Consider the following 25,281-nt stretch of genomic DNA (forward strand, 5'->3'; position numbering starts at 1 on the left):
ATATGAGTTCAAGGATCTCAGAACCTATAAGAGCCAGAGCAACCAAATTTGGTATCCACACTCCTGTGATATCGGACCTTGACCGTTTCGTGTCCAAATTTCGCCACACCCCCTTCCGCCCCCGCAAAGGACGAAAATCTGGGGCATCCACAAATCTCAGAGACTATTAAGGCTAGAGTAACCAAATTTGGTATCCGCACTTCTGTTAGATCTCACTATAAAACGTATATCTCAGAATTTCGCCCCACCCCCTTCCGCCCCCACAAAGAACGAAAATCTGTTGCATCCACAATATTGCAGATTCGAGAAAACTAAAAACGCAGAATCATAGATAATGACCATATCTATCAGATTGCTGAATCTGGATCAGATCAGATCATTTTTATAGCCAATAGGAACAAATCAATTTGCAGTGGCTACGCAGCGCCCGACGTCATGCTCAGACTGATTTTCTGTCTCTCTCGCACGCACTCTTTGTCGTGTCGTTTAATATTAGCGGCGTCTGCCGTAGGAGAGCCATACTGACTTAGTATCGGGTATAACCGTAGAGTTGCGGTGTCCGCAGCAACTCACAACGTTCCCCCTCGTTTTTAATCATTTTGATATTGATAATGTTATTTTACTTCGGCTATAAATTAACCAAATTTGTACTTATTAAATCAATAGGAATACCGACAGAAGAAATAGTGGAAAGCAGCATTCAAATACTATCAGAAGAAATTAGAGCTCTATCAGAACTTCAAAATGTATCGGGACGAAACATTTAAGAATGGGGGGAGTTAACGTACCCAATTCTATTGAGCTCTTATACGAGTTGTAAGCAATCTTTGGCTTTCTAAAACGAAAACAATTTCAGTTTTGGGCCTCCGCCTAATTGATTTCTAAGATGTACAATCTCAATGGCTCCCGCCACAATCCCAATCTTTGAAACTCGCCTAAATGGAAAACCAATGTTTGCCCACACCCGGCTTCCCATAAACAATCTCACACCCGGCTTTCTGCAGATCCCGAAAGGGATCGACGATGCAAAGATCGAAAAGTTCAATTCAGTCTTGATCCAGAAGCGACACCGAAAAATCGAGCTAAAAACTAAGATCGCGCAAACCCTTTGTCCGAAATCCTTTGTGACCCTCAACTTAAATCTATACATATCTGTAAACTTAGAAGTTAAATAAAAACTTTTAAAAAACGCAATCCGCTACCGCTGTTATTTAATTTGCATGGCTGCTGCTTCTTTTCTCTGCCAGCGTCGCAGTCGTTTTCGCCGTCGCCGTCACCGTCGCTTCTGCCGCCTCTGTAACTCACGTTTCGGTTGCACTTGAAATGACTTCTGCCGTTGCTCTTTGCTCTCTGTTCTCGCCTCTTTGCCTCTGCCATTGACTAGTCCCGTTCTTTTGATACATGTAGTTGACGTTGTGTTCTGTCTTCCTTGTGCTCATCTTCGTCTCCATGATCATCGCCTTCTTGAGTGCATCAGCCAGAGTTAGATTTTCGTCTTCTTCACATACATACATACATACATATGTATTCTTTCATATATGGGGTTGGAAAGGCTCATCACAAATTGGTTTAATACAAACGCTTCCAGATTTGAGCCAAATTTGCATTCCAACGCCAATTGTTTAACTCGAGCATACCACTCCGCTACAGTCTCATCTTCACTTTTTGTGGACATGTGAAATTTTTTTCTCTCTCTGAATATGAGTGTAGGTGGTGTGTAGTGTGTTTTTAAAATTTCACATAATTCTTTGTATGCTTTTGATACGGGTGATACCGGATTGCACAAACTACATATGTAGTACAGTGTAAGCCGCTGTACCGATCGACTTCAACAAAACTGCCTTTTTTGTGTTTTCCTCTTTCACATTCAATTCGCACAAATGTACATATGTATGTATGTATGTACATACAGTGACGAGCTAAATTTTTGGCACAGTAAGCTTTTTAAACTTTCTGGCCACCGTATAAAAGTATAAAAAGTATATTGAACAAAGAGATTAAAGTATTTATTATACATAAACAAAAAACTTATTTCAAAAACTTAAACAAAGTAATAGTAAAAATTAAAAAACTAAAAAATAAGGTATATTTCGATGAACAAAATTATTGGCACACCCCAAGAAAAACTTAAAAATAAGATATTGTACGTATGTAAAAAATTTTTAATATTTGGTGTTTAATCCCTTAGCCTTAATGACGGCCGATAAGCGAGCTGGCATCGAGTCTACTAATTTTTTTAGTAATTTCGCCTATTTCCGCATACGATTTGCCTTGATTATGCAAGTGCAGGATTATTTTCCTCTGCGCTACGGTGGTTTCCTTTTGTTTCGGTGGCATATTGACAGCAAAAATCAAAACAAGCCCAATTTAAGCGCAAATTTAAATTTCCAAATGCTAATTTGCAAAAAAAATTTTAAATAACGGGATAACCAGGCTGCCATATTTCCAAAAAAAAAAGAGCTGCCCAATCGGACATAATACTGAAAAATTAATGTATAAAGCCTAGTGTGCCAATAATTTTGTTCAACGAAATATACACTTTTTAAAGTTTTTTATTTAATACTAATGCTTAGTTTGAATTTTTGTAAACAAATTTAATATATATATATACTAAATACTATGATCTGGTTGGCTAAATTTATTTTTACCATATATCGTTATCGAAAGGGTCACACGGTGGCCAGAAAGTTTAATAAGCTTACTGTGCCAAAAATTTAGTTCGTAACTGTATGTCGAATTTTTCTTTCCAAATGCAGAACGTTTCTTGATGTGGCGAAAACTCAGCAATTGTTGCCATTTGATAGAATGTTGGTACTTCATTTTTCGACATATTGTTGTTCATATATTAACATGTGTATGTATATTAATACGTTTTATTTTACGCTCGTCGCCAATTACATATGTAGTGTATTGACACTCAGAACTTAAGCACGCGTTCTCTTCAGAGAACCTAACACTATCGATATAGCGTAGGGACGTCTGTGCGATCTACTCGATATTCCGTGCCGGCGTGTGCGTATTTCACTTCCGCATCATGGTTTCATGAATGGCCTCTGGTAAGTATTGACTATCATCCCGTTTTTATTCGACCTTATTCTAGCGCTTCCTTTCTTCTTCCGGATCCGCCCACGGTCTGGTTTTCTGGGCCGCTGGTCGGTTCCTTTTCCTGAGGCGATCCTCCTCGCCCCCCCTTTCTTCCACAAGTAAGTATTCGGTTTTTTCCTTTTTTTTTCGCCCCTCTCTTGGCGTTTATTCATTTCCTTTTTATTTGATTTTTCTTAAATGTGTGCTTCTCTTTTCTTTCCTTTTTTTCTTACTTGCCCGTTTTTTACTGCTTTTGCTCCCGGAACACCTCCGTGCGTGCGGCCGACATCGCGATGTGGTATCGGGTGGCCCGCTCGCTGACCAGCTTCTTAATCCTCCTCCCCACGAGCCGGATTTGGGCTTGCGCGCGGGTCACCGCCGCCCACTGCCGTTGTCTCTGCCGTCGCCGTCGCCGCTGCTTCGGCCGCCGCCGCCTCGGCCCTCTCTGTCTCCGCAGCCGGCGTCTCGGTCGCTGCCGTCTCGGTTGGCTCTGCCGTCGCCGCTGATTCGGCCGCCGCATCGGCCTCTGCCGTCCCGGTCGTGGGGGCGGGTCCGGGGTCCCTCCTCCGCGGGTCCCTGCTGTTGCTGCCTCGGGGAGGCTCCTCCCATACCCGAGCACCGGCCTCTGGCTGGGCTTCACATGGCGCGGGCCCCGAGGCCCACGTGATGTGCAGGGTTTGGTGGTGCCACACCATCCCCTGTCGCACGGCGGTCCGCACTTCTTGCGACACGTACGGGCCCATCACTGCCGCCTCGGGTCCTCTCCACTGCTGTTGCTGCTGCCACTGTTGTTGCTGATGCTGCTGCCACTGCTGCTGCTGATGCTGCTGCCCTTGGCGCTGCCACTGCTGCTGCTGATTCTGCTGCTCTTCCTCCTCGGCCTGCTGTTCATGCCGCGCTGGGCCCTCGTCGTCCTCGGACTGTGGCGTTGGCTGCCACATTTCCTCCTCCTCCTCCTCGGCCTGCTGCAGCCGCCGCTGCCACTCGGACTCGGGATCCGTGGGCTGGGCTTGGGTCGACCCCGGCAGCTCGCCCGTGGCCTGGGTTTGCGCCCCCTTGGCCTCCGGCTCCTCGGCCTGGGGCTGCATCGGCGGCAGCACCACCCGGAATGGTGGGGGTGGCGGCGCCTCGTCGCTCTCCTCGCCGGGCTTCTTTGTGCCGGTGCCCTCTTCCGCCTGTCGTCGCAGCGCCTCCTTCCGCTCGCGCTTCCGAAGACTCATCGCCAGCGCCGCCTCCAGCACCCGGTGGATCCTGCGCTTTTCCTCCGGCATCGCCTGCAGAAACCTCCGCTTCACCGCCTCGAATCTGTCGCGTAGGGTCAGCGGCTTTTTGGCTCCTACGTCCGGCTCCGCCCTTCGCTGCTGCCTCCATCTGGCCTTCTCTGCAGCGGTTGGCGCGCGCGCACCGTCGGTCAGTTCCACCTCTTCTCCGCTATCGGAGGTCTCCTCGTGTTCAAATCGGCGCTTCATCTCCCTTTTTTAACCGTCTATACCTCTCCTCCGTTTGTTTTACTATTTGTCGTTGTAGGCCTTTTTTTCGTCTCGTTCCCTATTTAAGCACCGATTGACATTTGGCTCTGTTAGCCTATGTCACTTTGACATCGCGCAACGTAATATATTGTAATATATTTGTTGTATTTTTATAACATTTTTTTTTGGACAGGCTGCAGGGGCTTGCACGGCCTTTGCTTCTATTATCCAACGAATCTTTTCATTTCCATTGTCTATTTTCTCTTGGTCAGTAATCCCAGTGTGTCCTCTCTCCTGTGGCTTCTATTGCCAGCTGATGGATTGGAATCATTTCTGCTCCCACTCTTGCGGCGTCTTGGGATACCGTTCTGAAAATACATCATACTTTCAGGGCGCACCGTCTCTGTACTGGTCATATGTTTTTTGCTTCATTGCATCAAACCATATTGGTGCTACACTCGTTAGGAGTATTTGCCTCAACTGTTTCGGACCTCTAGTTTTTGCCATGATACGGATATGCTGCTGGCTTACGCCATGTGGTGCTCTCCACTAACTTCATGCTGCTTATAAGCACCTCTGTTACTCTGTTTTTATACCCGATACTCAAAATGAGTATTGGGGTATATTAAATTTGTGGTAAAAGTGGATGTGTGTAACGTCCAGAAGGAATCGTTTCCGACTCCATAAAGTATATATATTCTTGATCAGCATCAGTAGCCGAGTCGATTGAGCCCTGTCTGTCTGTCCGTCCGTCCGTCCGTCTGTTCGTCTGTCCGTCTGTCCGTCCCTATCAGTGTCTAGTGCTCAAAGACTATAAGAGCTAGAGCAACGACATTTTATATCCGGACTTCTGTGATATGTCACTGATACAAGTATACTTCAAAACTTTGCCCCGCCCCCTTCCGCACCCACAAAGGGCGAAAATCTGTGGCATCCACAATTTCGACGATACAAGAAAACTGAAAGCGTAGAATCGTAGAGGATGACTATATGTTCTAGAGTGTAAGATCTGAACCAGATAGTATAATTATTATAGCCAGAATCAAGAAAACAATTTCATTCTTTCTCGCTCTGTCTCTCTCTAACACACAGGTTTCAGGGTCGGTTTTGCCAATTGCAAAATGTGAGTTCAAGGATCTCAGAGCCTATTAGAGCTAGAGCAACCAAATTTTGTATCTCCTGAGATATCGGACCTTGACCGTTTTGTGTCAAAATTTCGCCACACCCCCTTCCGCCCCCGCAAAGGACGAAAATCTGAGGCATCCACAAATCTCAGAGACTATTAAGGCTAGAGTAACCAAATTTGGTACACACACTCCTTTAAGATGTCACTATAAAACGTATATCTCAAAATTTCGCCCCACCCCCTTCCGCCCCCACAAAGGACGAAAATCTGTTCCATCCACAATATTGCAGATTCGAGAAAACTAAAAAAGCACAATCATAGATAATGACTATATCTATCAGATTGCTAAATCTGGATCAGATCAGATAATTTTTATAGCCAAAAGGAACAGATCAATTTTCAGTGGCTACGCAGCGCCCGACGTCACGCTCAGACTGAGTTTCTGTCTCTCTCGCACGCACTCTTTGTCCTGTCGTTTAATATTAGCGGCGTCTGCCGGAGGAGAGCCATACTGACTAAGTATCGGGTATAAATGTTGTAACAGATAACGAAGCAGGAGGCTAGGATCTGAAACGGTAGACGAGCAGATGGAGGGTATGATCGAGATCCATGCACGCGTTGCTGCCGGTCTCATGGTTAGTCGGGTAGAGTGGGGGTGGGGTAGGGAGAGATCGCGTCACGAGCTCGAGCATTAGGAGCAAAGACAATAAAAATAAGTTTCGCGTGCGGTTCAAGGTTCAGACGGAAGAAATTTACAGAGAAATGACAGTGTAGGGAGATGAGTCAGCGGAACTAATTCGAGCGGGAGTTGCTTGCGGTATCATTGCAACTCGGTATGCCCACCCTTCCTTGATCGCACCGGTCCAAATAGGCTGAGAAATGGGTAACGATCCCTAAAATAAACGCTCTACTTCTGCTAGGTTACGTCATCTCGGCGCCACATGATCCTTAATAACGGCAACAATTAACAAACAGTTTATTCATTAAACTTTCCTACAAGCTCTCATGGCCGCTAAGAGGGTAGATATATATGTATAAAGGCTACTAAAGTAATAAGGATAATATGTTCAAATAAGCTGCAATTAAGATTAATTATATATATATAAAAATATCATGATGAAAGATCTTATTAGACTAGAGTCAACTAATTATAAAGAGTATATTCAGGAATAATGGTAATTACGTTACACAAATAGAAATATATTCGAATGGTTTTCAGTTTAAATGCAAAAACAAGGGACGGATGGGTGCACCTTTAAAGTGCACAGCAATTGCTTGTGGGGTAATCCCAATCATAAGTTCGGTTGTCGATAGATTCGGAATTGCAGAAAGTTACATTGCTTGCGAAAGAGCAGAACAAAACAAACACGTGAACAATTGGATTGGTCAGCGTTACAGTACGGCTGGGAAGTTTACGGTCGAGGCATGGAATCTTTAATGTTGCTTCGACTTGCGTAAAATTTTGAATTCACATATAGCAGACGTTCACAGGTTATCACTCACATTACGATCAAATCCAACGATGAAAGCGCTTCCATGTGGTCGATGAGGGTGGCTGAAAACTTGTAAATATCAGTGTGTCAGAGTAGATAGGCGATACGCGCGAGTATTAGTTTTAGTTCGTTTCCTTCTAGCTGCACATTTCTTTATGATAAGCCAACCAAACCGAATCCCACGAATTTAACTTTTAATGTTAATCCTAGGGTCAGTACAATAGTGGGGTTCCAAAGTATTATTCTAATATGAAGAAATGCATGGGCATAGCCATCATGATCGAGACACCGAATGACTTCATCAGCAACGCAAACAGTATTTCGGCACCGGTAAATGTCTTCTCCTTTAGCGTTACTGTTCGTATGCGGGCGGCGTAAGCGACGTAGCAATGACGAAAGTCACTGAAGAGGGAATAGTCAATTTCACACAGATGTACATATGTATGTCACTGCACGCGTAGATAAAAGCCCATCGACCGTTTTTCACTGGTGTAGGCCGAGCAAGGCTTGTATGTGTGTGGACCCACGCCGGTACACGGTGCGGTAAATACAGTGATGCTCACATGTATGCAGACGCCACGCCGAAAGAAGATTTGGGGGCGAAGACGGCTAACACATACTGTAGTCGATCGGGACGCTGGGTATTTATATGTGTGGTAAGGTGACGAGACTGTAGTGGGTACGGCTTACGGCACTACGACCGGCGTTTCGTACGGTATTACGTACGGCCAAACCTATGGTTAGGTTTTTAAGAAAAAAAAAAAAGAACTTTAATTTTCTGTTGGCCGGCAGTTGGGGTACAATTTTCACTCACCCGATGGGTTCGGCCTTCGCTTAATAAACGTAGGAATGGTCGGCTGATCTTTTGACTAGGTCTTAGCCACGATGGACACGCGGTAATTACGGTCGAGGTTAGAATTTTTCCTTTCACTGCACTACTTGAGTATTTTCCTCAGACGTCCGTCTGGGATCGCGAGTAACATTGGAAAGAACATGCCCAAGCCACTCTCCTTCCGCTTGAGCCCTTGGTTCTCTCATTCCCCTTTTCTCACCACACCTTGACAGTAGCCGCTGTTAACTTATGTAATTTTTTTCTTGCGCGTAACTGCCCAAAAGGTGCAAGGTGCATGTCTAAGAGAAGGGGAAACCGTGGGACGGTTATCCGATATTTTTGGTTGGACAGGCGCCACTACAATGTAGAGTTGCGGTCTCCGCAGCAACTCACAACGTTCCCCCTCGTTTTTTTTTCGAAACAAGGTATGAAAATGTTTGAAAGATGCCCCATACACCGTTGTGGAGGGCATGCCCGATTAACGTATAGCACGAGTGCCTAGCGTGCCTACGGACTAAAAACCTGCTTATGAAATTTTTATAGAGTTTTAAATATCATTTTCAAAAAAGTAAAACAAAACAACTTAATTTTGTACGTGATGTAGCAATGGCATTACTATTAGCTCGCCTAAATATGTCATCACTATAGCCTTCATTTCATTCAATTTGACTTAACGCAAATACTTCTTCCGTATGAGAGGGTTCTGTCTACACTAAATAAATTCCTAAGCTGGATGAAGGAATGGGCTCATCAGAAAAAATCCTCAAATTAATCAGTCGTCGCCCTATAACTGTTCTGTCAAAATCTTCTAAAATTGATACAATAAATATACATAGGTATACAACCTTCTACATAACAGTAGTTGTTTGATGCATGTTCTGTCAATTTGCATCCCTTAAAAGTTATAACTTTATTGGAGATTTTAGGTTCTGAGTCAAGCGAGGAAGTCGGAAACCTTTCGTCGTAAATTTTTCTATAAATTGTTTCCAATATTTTCGTTGATTTTCTGACATAGCGCTCTAAAAGCTGTAAATATTTTTCGAAAGCGTACGAGGAGCCCTCAACTGGGTCGCCCACTTGTTGTATTGTGTCTTTCACATGCAACAAGCTGTGAATATTATAAGAAATACTATTGTCGCCAAAAATACGAGGAAAATTGTCTACAAAATTGTCTAACATGCCCTGGGAGATGTCTAAATTAGATCCTCGTAGCTTTGGGAAGCACAACAACCTATAGGCGCAATGCAATAAAAGGAAAACATAATACTAATCCGCAGATAGTTCATTTTTAAAAACGAAAATTCCTGTGTACAGTAAGAATTGTCTAAGTTCTGTAGCTTTCCATTTGAGTAGTTCGTTCAAGGGTCTTGGTTTCCAAACAAACTCCTTAGGTATATTTCTACGCAAAGAGATAAGTTTGTTAGACATATTAATAATGTTAGGCTTTTCTATTTTAGAAAAAATTTTTGTTGATAATAATCCTAACTAGCAATTTGCTCATGACTCCCAAATCGATTAGATGCATACAGTCTAAGGGAATCTGGGCAAGCGATGAACTGATGTTAACCGATTCAAATGCAGTCATCTATGTCAAGTATTTTTGGGAATGCTGTTTAGGGTAAATTCTGTTGGTGAAATCATTATCAGTTATTAAAATTCCACAATCAGTTTTAAATGCTAAAGGACTATTTAATTTTCGTGCTACTTGTGTACACTTTAAACATCCATGAGAAGATGCATGGCCAGGAGTACCGCTGATGAAAGCCCTAGCAGGGGCATCACACACTATGGCCCTGATATTTATTTTAATAAGTTTGTTGCCTAGCTCACCTCCATTTTGAAATAAATCCTGTAATTCACATGTAAATTTGTTTAAAAATTCATCACAACAGGTGGGTTTTGATTTTCCCAGAAAAATACCAATGGGCAGAATGGGTGCATTTTTCCATTCACTAATCGAATGAGGATGGGCCAAAGTTGTGCATTCGAGTTTTTATAAAGTGGAAGATCATCAATATTAACATCAAAGCACAAACTTTCTTCTAACTTTAAAATGTAAAAAAGTTTACTCAGTTAAGTTTTCAAGCCAATATGGAGATGATCGACAGTGCAGCAGTGATGCCAAGTTTTGCTAGATTTTAGAAAATTACAAGCTAGAACAAGCTACAAATTTAAAAAAACAGGCTCAGCTACAAATAAAACAGATTTATAATTGTATTGTTATTTCATCTAATTCGTTATTACTCGAGTCGGTATATTTATCGCTCGAACGTGTTCAATTTAAATATTTCCCGGGGATTGGTAGTTGTGGCAACATTTGCCAAGACGGCGCAATCCATATTCGTTAAATTTCAAAAGAATTTTAGTCATATACATAAAACAATTAAATATTTCTAAAACAAAACTAATATTATTTAATATTATGTTTGGCCTTAACGATAATCATTTGACTGAATACCCGTTCAAACACAGCATTTGACCACGGTAGACTTAAAATTCCAATGGCAAATAAAGCGATTTATTCAAAAGATTTGTTTTTGCCAGCATATTGATAAGTCAGTATGTACTTCTGACCAAAGCTTTGTAATGTACCAACCGCCTCTGTATAAATGTAAACAACAACAACAGTGCAGACCGTAGCGTAAGGCCGGTCTTAACGTTGGCCTTTCCCTGAGTATCCGGTTGGCAGAGAAGAAGGTCGATGGGACACAGCTAGCAAAAACAGCCTGTGGGGGGTTCTTGACCCATTCCATCTCCAACCTCAGGGCACACATTAAAAAAATGTCCCTTTCCTTAATGTTTGCATCCGTCGAGTCGCGCAATGCAGAGGGTAACGGGATCACCAACGAACGACGTGATAGTTAAATTTGAGCCTGCCACTTACTTTCCTCTATTTCTCAACCAATACACACATTCTAATATATATATGTATTAGTGAGTCTGCTTGATGTTATGCAGCAACGCTTTTCTGCGCGTAATAAGAATCTGAAAAACTCCCAAAAAACGATACCTATTATTTCTCTTCTTCTTCACATTACTTCCAGGAAATATACATACGTGTTTATTAATCCATAATATTTACTAAAACTTTAATTCTTAAATTCATAATAAGTTATCATAACTGATAAAACTACCCACCACCATTGTGCCAACTGCACACGATTTTGTTTGTTTTTTTTCTTTTTCTCTTATTTTCCTATTTTTGTAATCAGTTATTTGTAATTGGATAAATGTATTTTGTATGTAAATGTATGTGTGTTTTTCTTTGTATTTTTTATGTACATATGTATTTTTTCTATAATTTTTCTTCCCCTTTTTGTTAATCTTCTTCTTTAACAATTCTCTTTCTTCATATTTTTCTTTAGCAATTCTCTCTCTTCATAATTTTCTTTAACAATTCTCTCTCTTCATAATTTTCTTCAAAAATTCTTTCTCTTCATAATTTTCTTCAAAAATGCTCTCTCTTCATAATTTCACTTTAACACAACACAACCGGCTGAAAAGAATTGTTAGTTAATCAATAGCAAAAGAAACATTAATAATAGTATACATACATATATACGTACAAAGATGAAATGCAAATGTTTCCTAATTCAACCACCAACGAGACGAAGAAGTCAGCAAACGCAATAATCAAAACAAACACCGAAAGAATCGGAGTAAGGGCTGTGCTGCTTGCATCGTTCTCTCTCTCCACACTCAACACGTCGCTCAAACGCATACTCTATCTTGCAAAGAAGGGTATGGCGCTTCGACGCTCGTGCTGTGTTTCAATTGATTTTACATAGTTATTTTATTTATTTTTTTCTCTTTCTTGGTTTTCTTTGTTGAGACTCACCCAGATACTCAACGAAGGCCTTCTCGAAGATCGGTGGTAGTTAGATGTTTTTGTGTTTTAATTTGGGGTTTTGCCTGATAGACTATTTGCGTCGTGTTACATTGTTGTTTTGGTTGTTTCACAAATCATTTCAGATCTTCTTGCACACAGTTTGCATGTTACAGTTAATTTTCACTTGTTCTTTTTTTTGGTCCAGTTGTGAATGTGTTTGTGATCTGGAATTTGTTTTTGATTTTCGATATTTTAACTTTAAATGATTTTAACGTTTAGTTAAACCCAAACTCTACAACTACAAACTCCCAAACTACACTCCCGAAATCGAAATGAAGTAGCAAAATTCGGCCGGCATGCCCTCGCCTGCGCTCTGCTTTCTTTCTTTTTGTCTCCAGAGTTTTTTTCTCCCGACGTTCTGCTCCGGTCGTTGACCCCGCTCACCCGCTCCTGACAATCGAACAGACCCAGACTGCGCAAAATTCGCGTTGCTGCGGCTGCTGGTCTGCCAAAGAATGTTGCGTCGGGGAGCCTAGCCACTTTTCCAGGGTTTTCCTGCCCTTGACGAAAACTGATCTGATTTTTAAGGAAAGGTTATGTCAGAATTTGTTGTTTTCTTTGCAGAGAGAGATATTCCTTGTTTCTCACCTTTTCTGTAGAACCGTAATTTTTCCGTCTCCTTGTGTTGCTCGTTGTGAACAAAAACACTGGTTGCAAACGCCCTGGCCATCCGAAAACTATTGAAGAATATTTTTTTGAAAATCCATGTGTTTTCTTTTAAATTCTTTTCACTCTATATTTACCTGACCGAAAAATATGTAACTTTTGCCACTATTAATACCGGGAATTATTTAAAATTGTCCACGGATGCCTTCAATACTTTGCGATTCAAATTAATGGTCGGGTATTTTGCTTTACATATATTTTTTGGTTTTATTCGCGTGAGTTCTTTGTTTTAAGACGAAAAGGTCTGTTCGGGTGCGCTTGTAAAATCCAAAAGGAAGAGACAAATCGCTGAGCCCTTCAAGAACCCCTTCTCGCGAATCGTAAGTAAAAACGTAATGTGTTTAAATATCCCGCCTAGTCGACAGTCAAAATCTTAATTGGAAGAAAACTACATCCAATTTTATGTTTCTTATATTTCTGCCAGCCATGAGCACTACAGCTTTAAAGTGTCATCAGTACTTTGCCAAGGGACGTAGTGAATTTTTAAGTGAAATTAAAAAAGGCTAGAGTTTTCAAATAAGCTAGATCTAGCCTTAAATAGGCTAAAATGGCAATACCGCAGCGGAACAATTGAGCCACTGGCAGAGGTTGATCTACGCGACTTACATGTACAGCTAGATCAGAAAGAACCACGATCTATGTATGTATGTAAATCTACGTGTAACAAAGGTTAGGTGTCTCGACAGAGGGCGCCACCATGCTACAGTGTTTGGCGCATTGGCCAATGTACGCTTGAGTTCTTCTTCTGGATTTTTATTAATTATTATTTTAACTACATTTATTGTGCTTAGCGACGAAGTAAGATATCAAGATGCCAGACCGCTTGTCCGAATCAGTGTTGCTGAGGGGCTGCCACAGTACTCCCCCTAGAAAAGTTACAAATCTTCAGTTTTGTCTTTTCTTCTCACATGTCCGTAATGGGACATTTGATAGCTGATCGTCAGAAGAGCTGGTCTCGGAATTCGCCATAAATGCTGGCTTGAGCCTGTCGACTGAAATAGCTGTCTCTTTTCCATTAATGCGGATAGTGAACACCCGGTCTGATGACTTGGATACAATCGGGTATGGTCCTGTGTACGGCGGCTCCAAGGGTTTTTTTACAACATCAGTCCCGACAAAGACATGAGAACAATTGTGAATATCCTTAAGCAGGAAGAGTTTGCGCTTGATGTGATGCGAAGCTGGATTTGGCTTCACCACCTGCATTCTTCTCCTGAACTGGCCTGCAAAGTCGAGTGGTTCCGACGGCACATCCACTTCGGAAAATTACTCGTTGGGAAGACGTAACGTACACCCATATAGCATCTCTGCTGCTGATGCCTTAATGTCCTCCTTGAAGCACGTGCGGAGGCACAGCATGACGGTTGGAAGCAGCTTGATCCCTGGTATATCCGGTTGGCACATCAAGGAGGCTTTCATGGACCTGTGCCAACGCTCGATCATGCCATTTGACTGGGGGTGGTATGGCGTCGTGTGAATGTGCTCGCTTCCCAGCATATTCGCCAGAGACTTAAAGAGTGCAGACTCGAATTGAGCATTGCAGAGCCCATAGAGGACTAGACTAAAATTACAAACATATAACTAAGTTGTATTATTGGCCAAACCTACACAAAAAATTAAAAGAATATATAAAAAATTGTGAGATCTGTAACAAAAACAAATATCACAGACACCCTGTACAAATTCCAATTGGGGAAGCTCCCATCCCAGCAAAAGAAGGAGATCAATTACATTTAGACATATACTATGCCCAAAACCTAACATTCATAACTTGTATAGATTCTTATTCCAAATACTTGGTGGTCAAGGAAATCCAAAGTAAATTAAACATTAAAAATAAGGTAATGGAAATTTTGCAACACTTTCCGTTAGCAACATCATTAATGACTGACAACGAACCAAGCTTTACTTCAGCACAATTTAGATCATTCATACAAAGAAGTAACTTAACTATTTATTATGCTGATCCCAGACACAGCACCTCAAATGGTCAGGTAGAAAGGGTACATTCCACACTAACAGAAATAGCGCGGTGCATCAAGGATGAACTAAATCTAACAGATTATTCAGAAATAATAATAAGGGCGGCACTGAAATATAATCTGACGATACATTCAACGACCATTCAAATGCCATATGACATATTGTATAACAAAATAGAGCACAAGAATAATCCAATATTACTTAAGGAAGCTCAGACCAAAATGCTTAAGCTACATAACAAAGATAGAAGAGAAAAAGAATATAAAATAGGAGAAGTAGTTTATGAAAAGAAATTCGGGGAAAGAAATAAACTTCAATCCCGATACAAAAAGCAGGTAGTTAAGGAAAATCGACCGAATAAAATTATAATCAACAATAGAAACAGAATTATACATAAAGATAACATTAAATATTAAGGAAGTGCTTTCCATTTTTCCAGAAAATGTATGCGAATATACTTATACTGACTTTTGTTATATTGACGACTCCGGAAGTAATTAACTATACGCATATTGACTATCTATTGCTCAAAGACGACAGAGTCGTTTACACTTATGAAACATACGTCGAACTTTTCCATATTACTAATTTGAGTTTTTATAGAGAGATAATTGATATAGAATCCAAATATGTCAACAAATCAATTAATTCAGACGATGAGTGGGAAATATCAATGGACTTAAGTCTAATAAAATTAATGATTTCAGAATTAGTTCCAAAACGGAATGAAAGGGGAATAAATGAATTAGGTACCATTTGGAAATGGATAGCAGGCAGCCCTGATCATGACGACTTTTTTAAAATACAAAATAAAGTAAATGAATTAACTGAAAATAATAATAAACAATTTATAATAAATTCCCAATTTTTCAAAGAAATTGAATTGCTATAAAATTCATTAAAAAATGTCATCTTCAATGAAAAAACGATACTGAGAAAGCATCGTTTAAAATTAATAACTTTTGACCTACTAAATTTAGTTGATACCATAACCCTCTTAAAAGTAAACATTTTCAATACAAAAATTTTAAATAAAAATGAAATAGAGGACATTTATAAGCATGAAAAACAGCCTGTTGAACTGTCTGATCTACTGGACATTGCAACGGTTAAAGTAATTCGAAATGAAGATTTAATAATCATTTATATAAAATATCCTCAAATTAATGATATTTGCAAGTTTTACCATGCCAGAGCCATCTCACAAATTGATGGAATGTTAGTTATAAGTGAAAAAGTTTGTGAATGTGAGGAGAAATACTATTTAATGAATAATTTTAAAAGTGAAACTTGTAACAATTACGCACAAATAAATTTAAAGAAGACCTGTTTCACCAATTAACTTAATGGCTTTAAAGCCAACTGCACTAAAAACGAGGGGGAACGTTGTGAGTTGCTGCGGAGACCGCAACTCTACGGTTATACCCGATACTAAGTCAGTATGGCTCTCCTCCGGCAGACGCCGCTAATATTAAACGACACGACAAAGAGTGCGTGCGAGAGAGACAGAAAATCAGTCTGAGCGTGACGTCGGGCGCTGCGTAGCCACTGCAAATTGATTTGTTCCTATTGGCTATAAAAATGATCTGATCTGATCCAGATTCAGCAATCTGATAGATATGGTCATTATCTATGATTCTGCGTTTTTAGTTTTCTCGAATGTGCAATATTGTGGATGCAACAGATTTTCGCCCTTTGTGTGGGCGGAAGGGGGTGGGGCGAAATTTTGAGACACACGTTTTATAGTAAGATCTAACAGGAGTGCGGATACCAAATTTGGTTACTCTAGCCTTAATAGTCTCTGAGATTTTTGAATATCCCCAGATTTTCGTCCTTTGCGGTGGCGGAAGGGGTGTGGCGAAATTTTGAAACAAACTCGTCTCGGTCCGATATATTAGGAGTGTGGATACCAAATTTGGTTGCTCTAGCTTTTGTAGTCTCTGAGATCTAGGCGCTAATGTTTTACTCTAAGCAAAGCCGCCTATGCTACGTGTGTGTTAGAGAGAGACAGGGCGAGAAAAAATGAAATTGTTTTCTTGATGCTGGCTATAATAATAATACGATCCAATTCAGATTCCGCAGTCTTAAAGATATGGTCATTCTCTACAATTCTACGTTTTTGGTTTTCTTATATCTTTAAAATTGTGAATGCCACAGATTTTCGTCCTTTGTGGGGGCGGAAGTGGGCGGGCCGAAGTTTTGAAATATTTTTGTAGCAGTGACATATCACAGAAGTCTGGATCCAAAACATCGTTGCTCTAGCTCTTATAGTCTTTGAGCACTAGGCGCTGAAGGGGACGGACAGACGGACGGACGGACAGACGGACGGACGGACAGACGGACAGACAGACAGGGCCCAATCGACTCGGCTATTGATGCTGATCAAGAATATATATACTTTATGGGGTCGGAAACGATTCCTTCTGGACGTTACACACATCCACTTTTACCACAAATCTAATATACCCCAATACTTATTTTGAGTATCGGGTATAAAAAGGGAAAAAAAAAGAAATAGACATCATTCAGGATGGTGCCATATTAGTTTCAGGCAAAAATAACGTAGACAATACTACTTTGGTAGGTTCGTATCTCCTTATATTCAACAACACAATTAAAATAAATAATATAACCCACATAAATGATAAGGGTAAAATTCTAAAATACATATCGCATCATAGATATAGCGATTTTGAATTAGTTGATTATGTACAATCGAATGATAAAAAATTTTCTTTTGATAATGTTAATATTTTAAATCCCCTTATAACATAAGGTAATACGGCCTTACCATTAACAACATTATTTTTAATCATTTTGATATTGATAATGTTATTTTACTTCGGCTATAAATTAACCAAATTTGTACTTATTAAATCAATAAGAATACCGACAGAAGAAATAGTGGAAAGCAGCATTCCAATACTATCAGAAGAAATTAGAGCTCTATCAGAACTTCATAATGTATCGGGACGAAACATTTAAGAATGGGGGGAGTTAACGTACCCAATTCTATTGAGCTCTTATACGAGTTGTAAACAATCTTTGGCTTTCCAAAACGAAAACAATTTCAATCTTGGGCCTCCGCCTTATTGATTTCTAAGATGTACAATCTCAATGGCTCCCGCCACAATCCCAATCTTTGAAACTCGCCTAAATGGAAAACCAATGTTTGCCCACACCCGGCTTCCCATAAACAATCTCACACCCGGCTTTCTGCAGATCCTGCACTTTGGGCATTTTACAGTTCTCTCTTTGGATGACGAAATCCAATACTCGGGATGGCGAAATCAATTGAGATGTTTATAGAAAAACTATTCCCGAAAAGTCGAGCTAAAAACTAAGATCGCGCAAACCCTTTGTCCGAAATCCTTTGTGACCCTCAACTTAAATCTATATCTGTAAACTTAGAAGTTAAATAAAAACTTTTTAAAAACGCAATCCGCTACCGCAGTTATTTAATTTGCATGGCTGCTGCTTCTTTTCTCTGCCAGCGTCGCAGTCGTTTTCGCCGTCGCCGTCACCGTCGCTTCTGCCGCCTCTGTAACTCACGTTTCGGTTGCCCTTGAAATGACTTCTGCCGTTGCTCTTTGCTTGATCTCTGTTCTCGCCTCTTTGCCTCTGCCATTGACTAGTCCCGTTCTTTTGATACATGTAGTTGACGTTGTGTTCTGTCTTCCTTGTGCTCATCTTCGTCTCCATGATCATCGCCTTCTTGAGTGCATCAGCCAGAGTTAGATTTTCGTCTTTTTCACATACATACATACATACATATGTATTCTTTCATATACATATGGGGTTGGGAAGGCTCATCACAAATTGGTTTAATACAAACGCTTCCAGATTTGAGCCAAATTTGCATTCCAACGCCAATTGTTTAACTCGAGCATACCACTCCGCTACAGTCTCATCTTCACTTTTTGTGGACATGTGAAATTTTTTTCTCTCTCTGAATATGAGTGTAGGTGGTGTGTAGTGTGTTTTTAAAATTTCACATAATTCTTTGTATGCTTTTGATACGGGTGATACCGGATTGCACAAACTACATATGTAGTACAGTGTAAGCCGCTGTACCGATCGACTTCAACAAAACTGCCTTTTTTGTGTTTTCCTCTTTCACATTCAATTCGCACAAATGTACATATGTATGTATGTATGTACATACAGTGACGAACTAAATTTTTGGCACAGTAAGCTTTTTAAACTTTCTGGCCACCGTATAAAAGTATAAAAAGTATATTGAACAAAGAGATTAAAGTATTTATTATACATAAACAAAAAACTTATTTCAAAAACTTAAACAAAGTAATAGTAAAAATTAAAAAACTAAAAAATAAGGTATATTTCGATGAACAAAATTATTGGCACACCCCAAGAAAAACTTAAAAATAAGATATTGTACGTATGTAACAAATTTTTAATATTTGGTGTTTAATCCCTTAGCCTTAATGACGGCCGATAAGCGAGCTGGCATCGAGTCTACTAATTTTTTAGTAATTTCGCCTATTTCCGCATACGATTTGCCTTGATTATGCAAGTGCAGGATTATTTTCCTCTGCGCTACGGTGGTTTCCTTTTGTTTCGGTGGCATATTGACAGCAAAAATCAAAACAAGCCCAATTTAAGCGCAAATTTAAATTTCCAAATGCTAATTTGCAAAATTTTAAATAACGGGATAACCAGGCTGCCATATTTCCAAAAAAAAAGAGCTGCCCAATCGGACATAATACTGAAAAATTAATGTATAAAGCCTAGTGTGCCAATAATTTTGTTCAACGAAATATACACTTTTTAAAGTTTTTTATTTAATACTAATGCTTAGTTTGAATTTTTGTAAACAAATTTAATATATATATATACTAAATACTATGATCTGGTTGGCTAAATTTATTTTTACCATATATCGTTATCGAAAGGGTCACACGGTGGCCAGAAAGTTTAATAAGCTTACTGTGCCAAAAATTTAGTTCGTCACTGTATGTCGAATTTTTCTTTCCAAATGCAGAACGTTTCTTGATGTGGCGAAAACTCAGCAATTGTTGCCATTTGATAGAATGTTGGTACTTCATTTTTCGACATATTGTTGTTCATATATTAACATGTGTATGTATATTAATACGTTTTATTTTACGCTCGTCGCCAATTACATATGTAGTGTATTGACACTCAGAACTTAAGCACGCGTTCTCTTCAGAGAACCTAACACTATCGATATAGCGTAGGGACGTCTGTGCGATCTACTCGATATTCCGTGCCGGCGTGTGCGTATGCGTATTCACTTCCGCATCATGGTTTCATGAATGGCCTCTGGTAAGTATTGACTATCATCCCGTTTTTATTCGACCTCTTTCTAGCGCTTCCTTTCTTCTTCCGGATCCGCCCACGGTCTGGTTTTCTGGGCCGCTGGTCGGTTCCTTTTCCTGAGGCGATCCTCCTCGCCCCCCCTTTCTTCCCCAAGTAAGTATTCGGTTTCTTCCTTTTTTTTTCGCCCCTCTCTTGGCGTTTATTCATTTCCTTTTTATTTGATTTTTCTTAAATGTGTGCTTCTCTTTTCTTTCCTTTTTTTTCTTACTTGCCCGTTTTTTACTGCTTCTGCTCCCGGAACACCTCCGTGCGTGCGGCCGACATCGCGATGTGGTATCGGGTGGCCCGCTCGCTGACCAGCTTCTTAATCCTCCTCCCCACGAGCCGGATTTGGGCTTGCGCGCGGGTCACCGCCGCCCACTGCCGTTGGCTCTGCCGTCGCCGTCGCCGCTGCTTCGGCCGCCGCCGCCTCGGCCCTCTCTGTCTCCGCAGCCGGCGTCTCGGTCGCTGCCGTCTCGGTTGGCTCTGCCGTCGCCGCTGATTCGGCCGCCGCATCGGCCTCTGCCGTCCCGGTCGTGGGGGCGGGTCCGGGGTCCCTCCTCCGCGGGTCCCTGCTGTTGCTGCCTCGGGGAGGCTCCTCCCATACCCGAGCACCGGCCTCTGGCTGGTTTGGTGGTTGGTGGTGGTGGTGCCACACCATCCCCTGTCGCACGGCGGTCCGCACTTCTTGCGACACGTACGGGCCCATCACTGCCGCCTCGGGTCCTCTCCACTGCTGTTGCTGCCGCCACTGCTGCTGCTGATGCTGCTGCCCTTGGCGCTGCCACTGCTGCTGCTGATTCTGCTGCTCTTCCTCCTCGGCCTGCTGTTCATGCCGCGCTGGGCCCTCGTCGTCCTCGGACTGTGGCGTTGGCTGCCACATTTCCTCCTCCTCCTCCTCGGCCTGCTGCAGCCGCCGCTGCCACTCGGACTCGGGATCCGTGGGCTGGGCTTGGGTCGACCCCGGCAGCTCGCCCGTGGCCTGGGTTTGCGCCCCCTTGGCCTCCGGCTCCTCGGCCTGGGGCTGCATCGGCGGCAGCACCACCCGGAATGGTGGGGGTGGCGGCGCCTCGTCGCTCTCCTCGCCGGGCTTCTTTGTGCCGGTGCCCTCTTCCGCCTGTCGTCGCAGCGCCTCCTTCCGCTCGCGCTTCCGACGACTCATCGCCAGCGCCGCCTCCAGCACCCGGTGGATCCTGCGCTTTTCCTCCGGCGTCGCCTGCAGGAACCTCCGCTTCACCGCCTCGAATCTGTCGCGTAGGGTCAGCGGCTTTTTGGCTCCTACGTCCGGCTCCGCCCTTCGCTGCTGCCTCCATCTGGCCTTCTCTGCAGCGGTTGGCGCGCGCGCACCGTCGGTCAGTTCCACCTCTTCTCCGCTATCGGAGGTCTCCTCGTGTTCAAATCGGCGCTTCATCTCCCTTTTTTAACCGTCTATACCTCTCCTCCGTTTGTTTTACTATTTGTCGTTGTAGGCCTTTTTTCGTCTCGTTCCCTATTTAAGCACCGATTGACATTTGGCTCTGTTAGCCTATGTCACTTTGACATCGCGCAATGTAATATATTGTAATATATTTGTTGTATTTTTATAAAATTTTTTTTTGGACAGGCTGCAGGGGCTTGCACGGCCTTTGCTTCTATTATCCAACGACTCTTTTCATTTCCATTTTCTATTTTCTCTTGGTCAGTAATTCCAGTGTGTCCTCTCTCCTGTGGCTTCTATTGCCAGCTGATGGATTGGAATCATTTCTGCTCCCACTCTTGCGGCGTCTTGGGATACCGTTCTGAAAATACATCATACTTTCAGGGCGCACCGTCTCTGTACTGGTCATATGTTTTTTGCTTCATTGCATCAAACCATATTGGTGCTACACTCGTTAGGAGTATTTGCCTCAACTGTTTCGGACCTCTAGTTTTTGCCATGATACGGATATGCTGCTGGCTTACGCCATGTGGTGCTCTCCACTAACTTCATGCTGCTTATAAGTACCTCTGTTACTCTCTTTTTATACCCGATACTCAAAATGAGTATTGGGGTATATTAAATTTGTGGTAAAAGTGGATGTGTGTAACGTCCAGAAGGAATCGTTTCCGACTCCATAAAGTATATATATTCTTGATCAGCATCAGTAGCCGAGTCGATTGAGCCCTGTCTGTCTGTCCGTCCGTCCGTCCGTCTGTTCGTCTGTCCGTCTGTCCGTCCCTATCAGTGTCTAGTGCTCAAAGACTATAAGAGCTAGAGCAACGACATTTTATATCCGGACTTCTGTGATATGTCACTGATACAAGTATACTTCAAAACTTTGCCCCGCCCCCTTCCGCACCCACAAAGGGCGAAGATCTGTGGCATCCACAATTTCGACGATACAAGAAAACTGAAAGCGTAGAATCGTAGAGGATGACTATATGTTCTAGAGTGTAAGATCTGAACCAGATAGTATAATTATTATAGCCAGAATCAAGAAAACAATTTCATTCTTTCTCGCTCTGTCTCTCTCTAACACACAGGTTTCAGGGTCGGTTTTGCCAATTGCAAAATGTGAGTTCAAGGATCTCAGAGCCTATTAGAGCTAGAGCAACCAAATTTTGTATCTCCTGAGATATCGGACCTTGACCGTTTTGTGTCAAAATTTCGCCACACCCCCTTCCGCCCCCGCAAAGGACGAAAATCTGAGGCATCCACAAATCTCAGAGACTATTAAGGCTAGAGTAACCAAATTTGGTACACACACTCCTTTAAGATGTCACTATAAAACGTATATCTCAAAATTTCGCCCCACCCCCTTCCGCCCCCACAAAGGACGAAAATCTGTTCCATCCACAATATTGCAGATTCGAGAAAACTAAAAAAGCACAATCATAGATAATGACCATATCTATCAGATTGCTAAATCTGGATCAGATCAGATAATTTGTATAGCCAAAAGGAACAAATCAATTTTCAGTGGCTACGCAGCGCCCGACGTCACGCTCAGACTGAGTTTCTGTCTCTCTCGCACGCACTCTTTGTCCTGTCGTTTAATATTAGCGGCGTCTGCCGGAGGAGAGCCATACTGACTAAGTATCGGGTATAAATGTTGTAACAGATAACGAAGCAGGAGGCTAGGATCTGAAACGGTAGACGAGCAGATGGAGGGTATGATCGAGATCCATGCACGCGCTGCTGCCGGTCTCATGGTTAGTCGGGTAGATTGGGGGTGGGGTAGGGAGAGATCGCGTCACGAGCTCAAGCATTAGGAGCAAAGACAATAAAAATAAGTTTCGCGTGCGGTTCAAGGTTCAGACGGAAGAAATTTACAGAGAAATGACAGTGTAGGGAGATGAGTCAGCGGAACTAATTCGAGCGGGAGTTGCTTGCGGTATCATTGCAACTCGGTATGCCCACCCTTCCTTGATCGCACCGGTCCAAATAGGCTGAGAAATGGGTAACGATCCCTAAAATAAACGCTCTACTTCTGCTAGGTTACGTCATCTCGGCGCCACATGATCCTTAATAACGGCAACAATTAACAAACAGTTTATTCATTAAACTTTCCTACAAGCTCTCATGGCCGCTAAGAGGGTAGATATATATGTATAAAGGCTACTAAAGTAATAAGGATAATATGTTCAAATAAGCTGCAATTAAGATTAATTATATATATATAAAAATATCATGATGAAAGATCTTATTAGACTAGAGTCAACTAATTATAAAGAGTATATTCAGGAATAATGGTAATTACGTTACACAAATAGAAATATATTCGAATGGTTTTCAGTTTAAATGCAAAAACAAGGGACGGATGGGTGCATCTTTAAAGTGCACAGCAATTGCTTGTGGGGTAATCCCAATCATAAGTTCGGTTGTCGATAGATTCGGAATTGCAGAAAGTTACATTGCTTGCGAAAGAGCAGAACAAAACAAACACGTGAACAATTGGATTGGTCAGCGTTACAGTACGGCTGGGAAGTTTACGGTCGAGGCATGGAATCTTTAATGTTGGTTCGACTTGCGTAAAATTTTGAATTCACATATAGCAGACGTTCACAGGTTATCACTCACATTACGATCAAATCCAACGATGAAAGCGCTTCCATGTGGTCGATGAAAACTTGTAAATATCAGTGTGTCAGAGTAGATAGGCGATACGCGCGAGTATTAGTTTTAGTTCGTTTCCTTCTAGCTGCACATTTCTTTATGATAAGCCAACAAAACCGAATCCCACGAATTTAACTTTTAATGTTAATCCCAGGGTCAGTACAATAGTGGGGTTCCAAAGTATTATTCTAATATGAAGAAATGCATGGGCATAGCCATCATGATCGAGACACCGAATGACTTCATCAGCAACGCAAACAGTATTTCGGCACCGGTAAATGTCTTCTCCTTTAGCGTTACTGTTCGTATGCGGGCGGCGTAAGCGACGTAGCAATGACGAAAGTCACTGAAGAGGGAATAGTCAATTTCACACAGATGTACATATGTATGTCACTGCACGCGTAGATAAAAGCCCATCGACCGTTTTTCACTGGTGTAGGCCGAGCAAGGCTTGTATGTGTGTGGACCCACGCCGGTACACGCTGCGGTAAATACAGTGATGCTCACATGTATGCAGACGCCACGCCGAAAGAAGATTTGGGGGCGAAGACGGCTAACACATACTGTAGTCGATCGGGACGCTGGGTATTTATATGTGTGGTAAGGTGACGAGACTGTAGTGGGTACGGCTTACGGCACTACGACCGGCGTTTCGTACGGTATTACGTACGGCCAAACCTATGGTTAGGTTTTTAAGAAAAAAAAAAACGAACTTTAATTTTCTGTTGGCCGGCAGTTGGGGTACAATTTTCACTCACCCGATGGGTTCGGCCTTCGCTTAATAAACGTAGGAATGGTCGGCTGATCTTTTGACTAGGTCTTAGCCACGATGGACACGCGGTAATTACGGTCGAGGTTAGAATTTTTCCTTTCACTGCACTACTTGAGTATTTTCCTCAGACGTCCGTCTGGGATCGCGAGTAACATTGGAAAGAACATGCCCAAGCCACTCTCCTTCCGCTTGAGCCCTTGGTTCTCTCATTCCCCTTTTCTCACCACACCTTGACAGTAGCCGCTGTTAACTTATGTCATTTTTTTCTTGCGCGTAACTGCCCAAAAGGTGCAAGGTGCATGTCTAAGAGAAGGGGAAACCGTGGGACGGTTATCCGATATTTTTGGTTGGACAGGCGCCACTACAATGTAGAGTTGCGGTCTCCGCAGCAACTCACAACGTTCCCCCTCGTTTTTTTTTCGAAACAAGGTATGAAAATGTTTGAAAGATGCCCCATACACCGTTGTGGAGGGCATGCCCGATTAACGTATAGCACGAGTGCCTAGCGTGCCTACGGACTAAAAACCTGCTTATGAAATTTTTATAGAG

The 25,281-nt window shown here is 42.1% G+C and overlaps 1 protein-coding gene and 2 long non-coding RNA genes across 4 annotated transcripts; all 3 read right to left on the minus strand.

Annotated features, from left to right (window-relative positions):
* Positions 1-3,275: 3,275 nt before the first annotated feature.
* On the minus strand, positions 3,276-21,383 carry LOC117191421 (AP2-associated protein kinase 1-like). The gene is made up of 2 exons (XM_033396295.1): positions 20,544-21,383; positions 3,276-3,776 (listed from the first exon to the last, which is right to left on the minus strand). Exons 1-2 carry the CDS (start codon positions 21,294-21,296, stop codon positions 3,414-3,416), a joined length of 1,116 nt encoding a protein of 371 aa, XP_033252186.1. The 5' UTR covers positions 21,297-21,383; the 3' UTR covers positions 3,276-3,413.
* On the minus strand, positions 6,668-8,256 carry LOC117191431. Of its 2 annotated transcripts, none has more exons than XR_004474055.1 (3): positions 7,987-8,256; positions 7,183-7,906; positions 6,668-7,082 (listed from the first exon to the last, which is right to left on the minus strand). It is a non-coding gene; the product is annotated as an uncharacterized LOC117191431 (long non-coding RNA). The 2 variants fall into 2 exon arrangements; XR_004474054.1 differs by having other exon boundaries at positions 6,669-7,574; positions 7,736-7,906; positions 7,987-8,251.
* A 2,027-nt stretch (positions 21,384-23,410) lies between the features above and the next one.
* LOC117186020 lies at positions 23,411-25,040 on the minus strand. Its single transcript, XR_004471184.1, has 3 exons — positions 24,719-25,040; positions 23,925-24,638; positions 23,411-23,824 (listed from the first exon to the last, which is right to left on the minus strand). It is a non-coding gene; the product is annotated as an uncharacterized LOC117186020 (long non-coding RNA).
* Positions 25,041-25,281: the final 241 nt, after the last annotated feature.

This window comes from Drosophila miranda, chromosome XL, assembly GCF_003369915.1.
Source record: "Drosophila miranda strain MSH22 chromosome XL, D.miranda_PacBio2.1, whole genome shotgun sequence".
NCBI lineage: Eukaryota > Metazoa > Arthropoda > Insecta > Diptera > Drosophilidae > Drosophila > Drosophila miranda.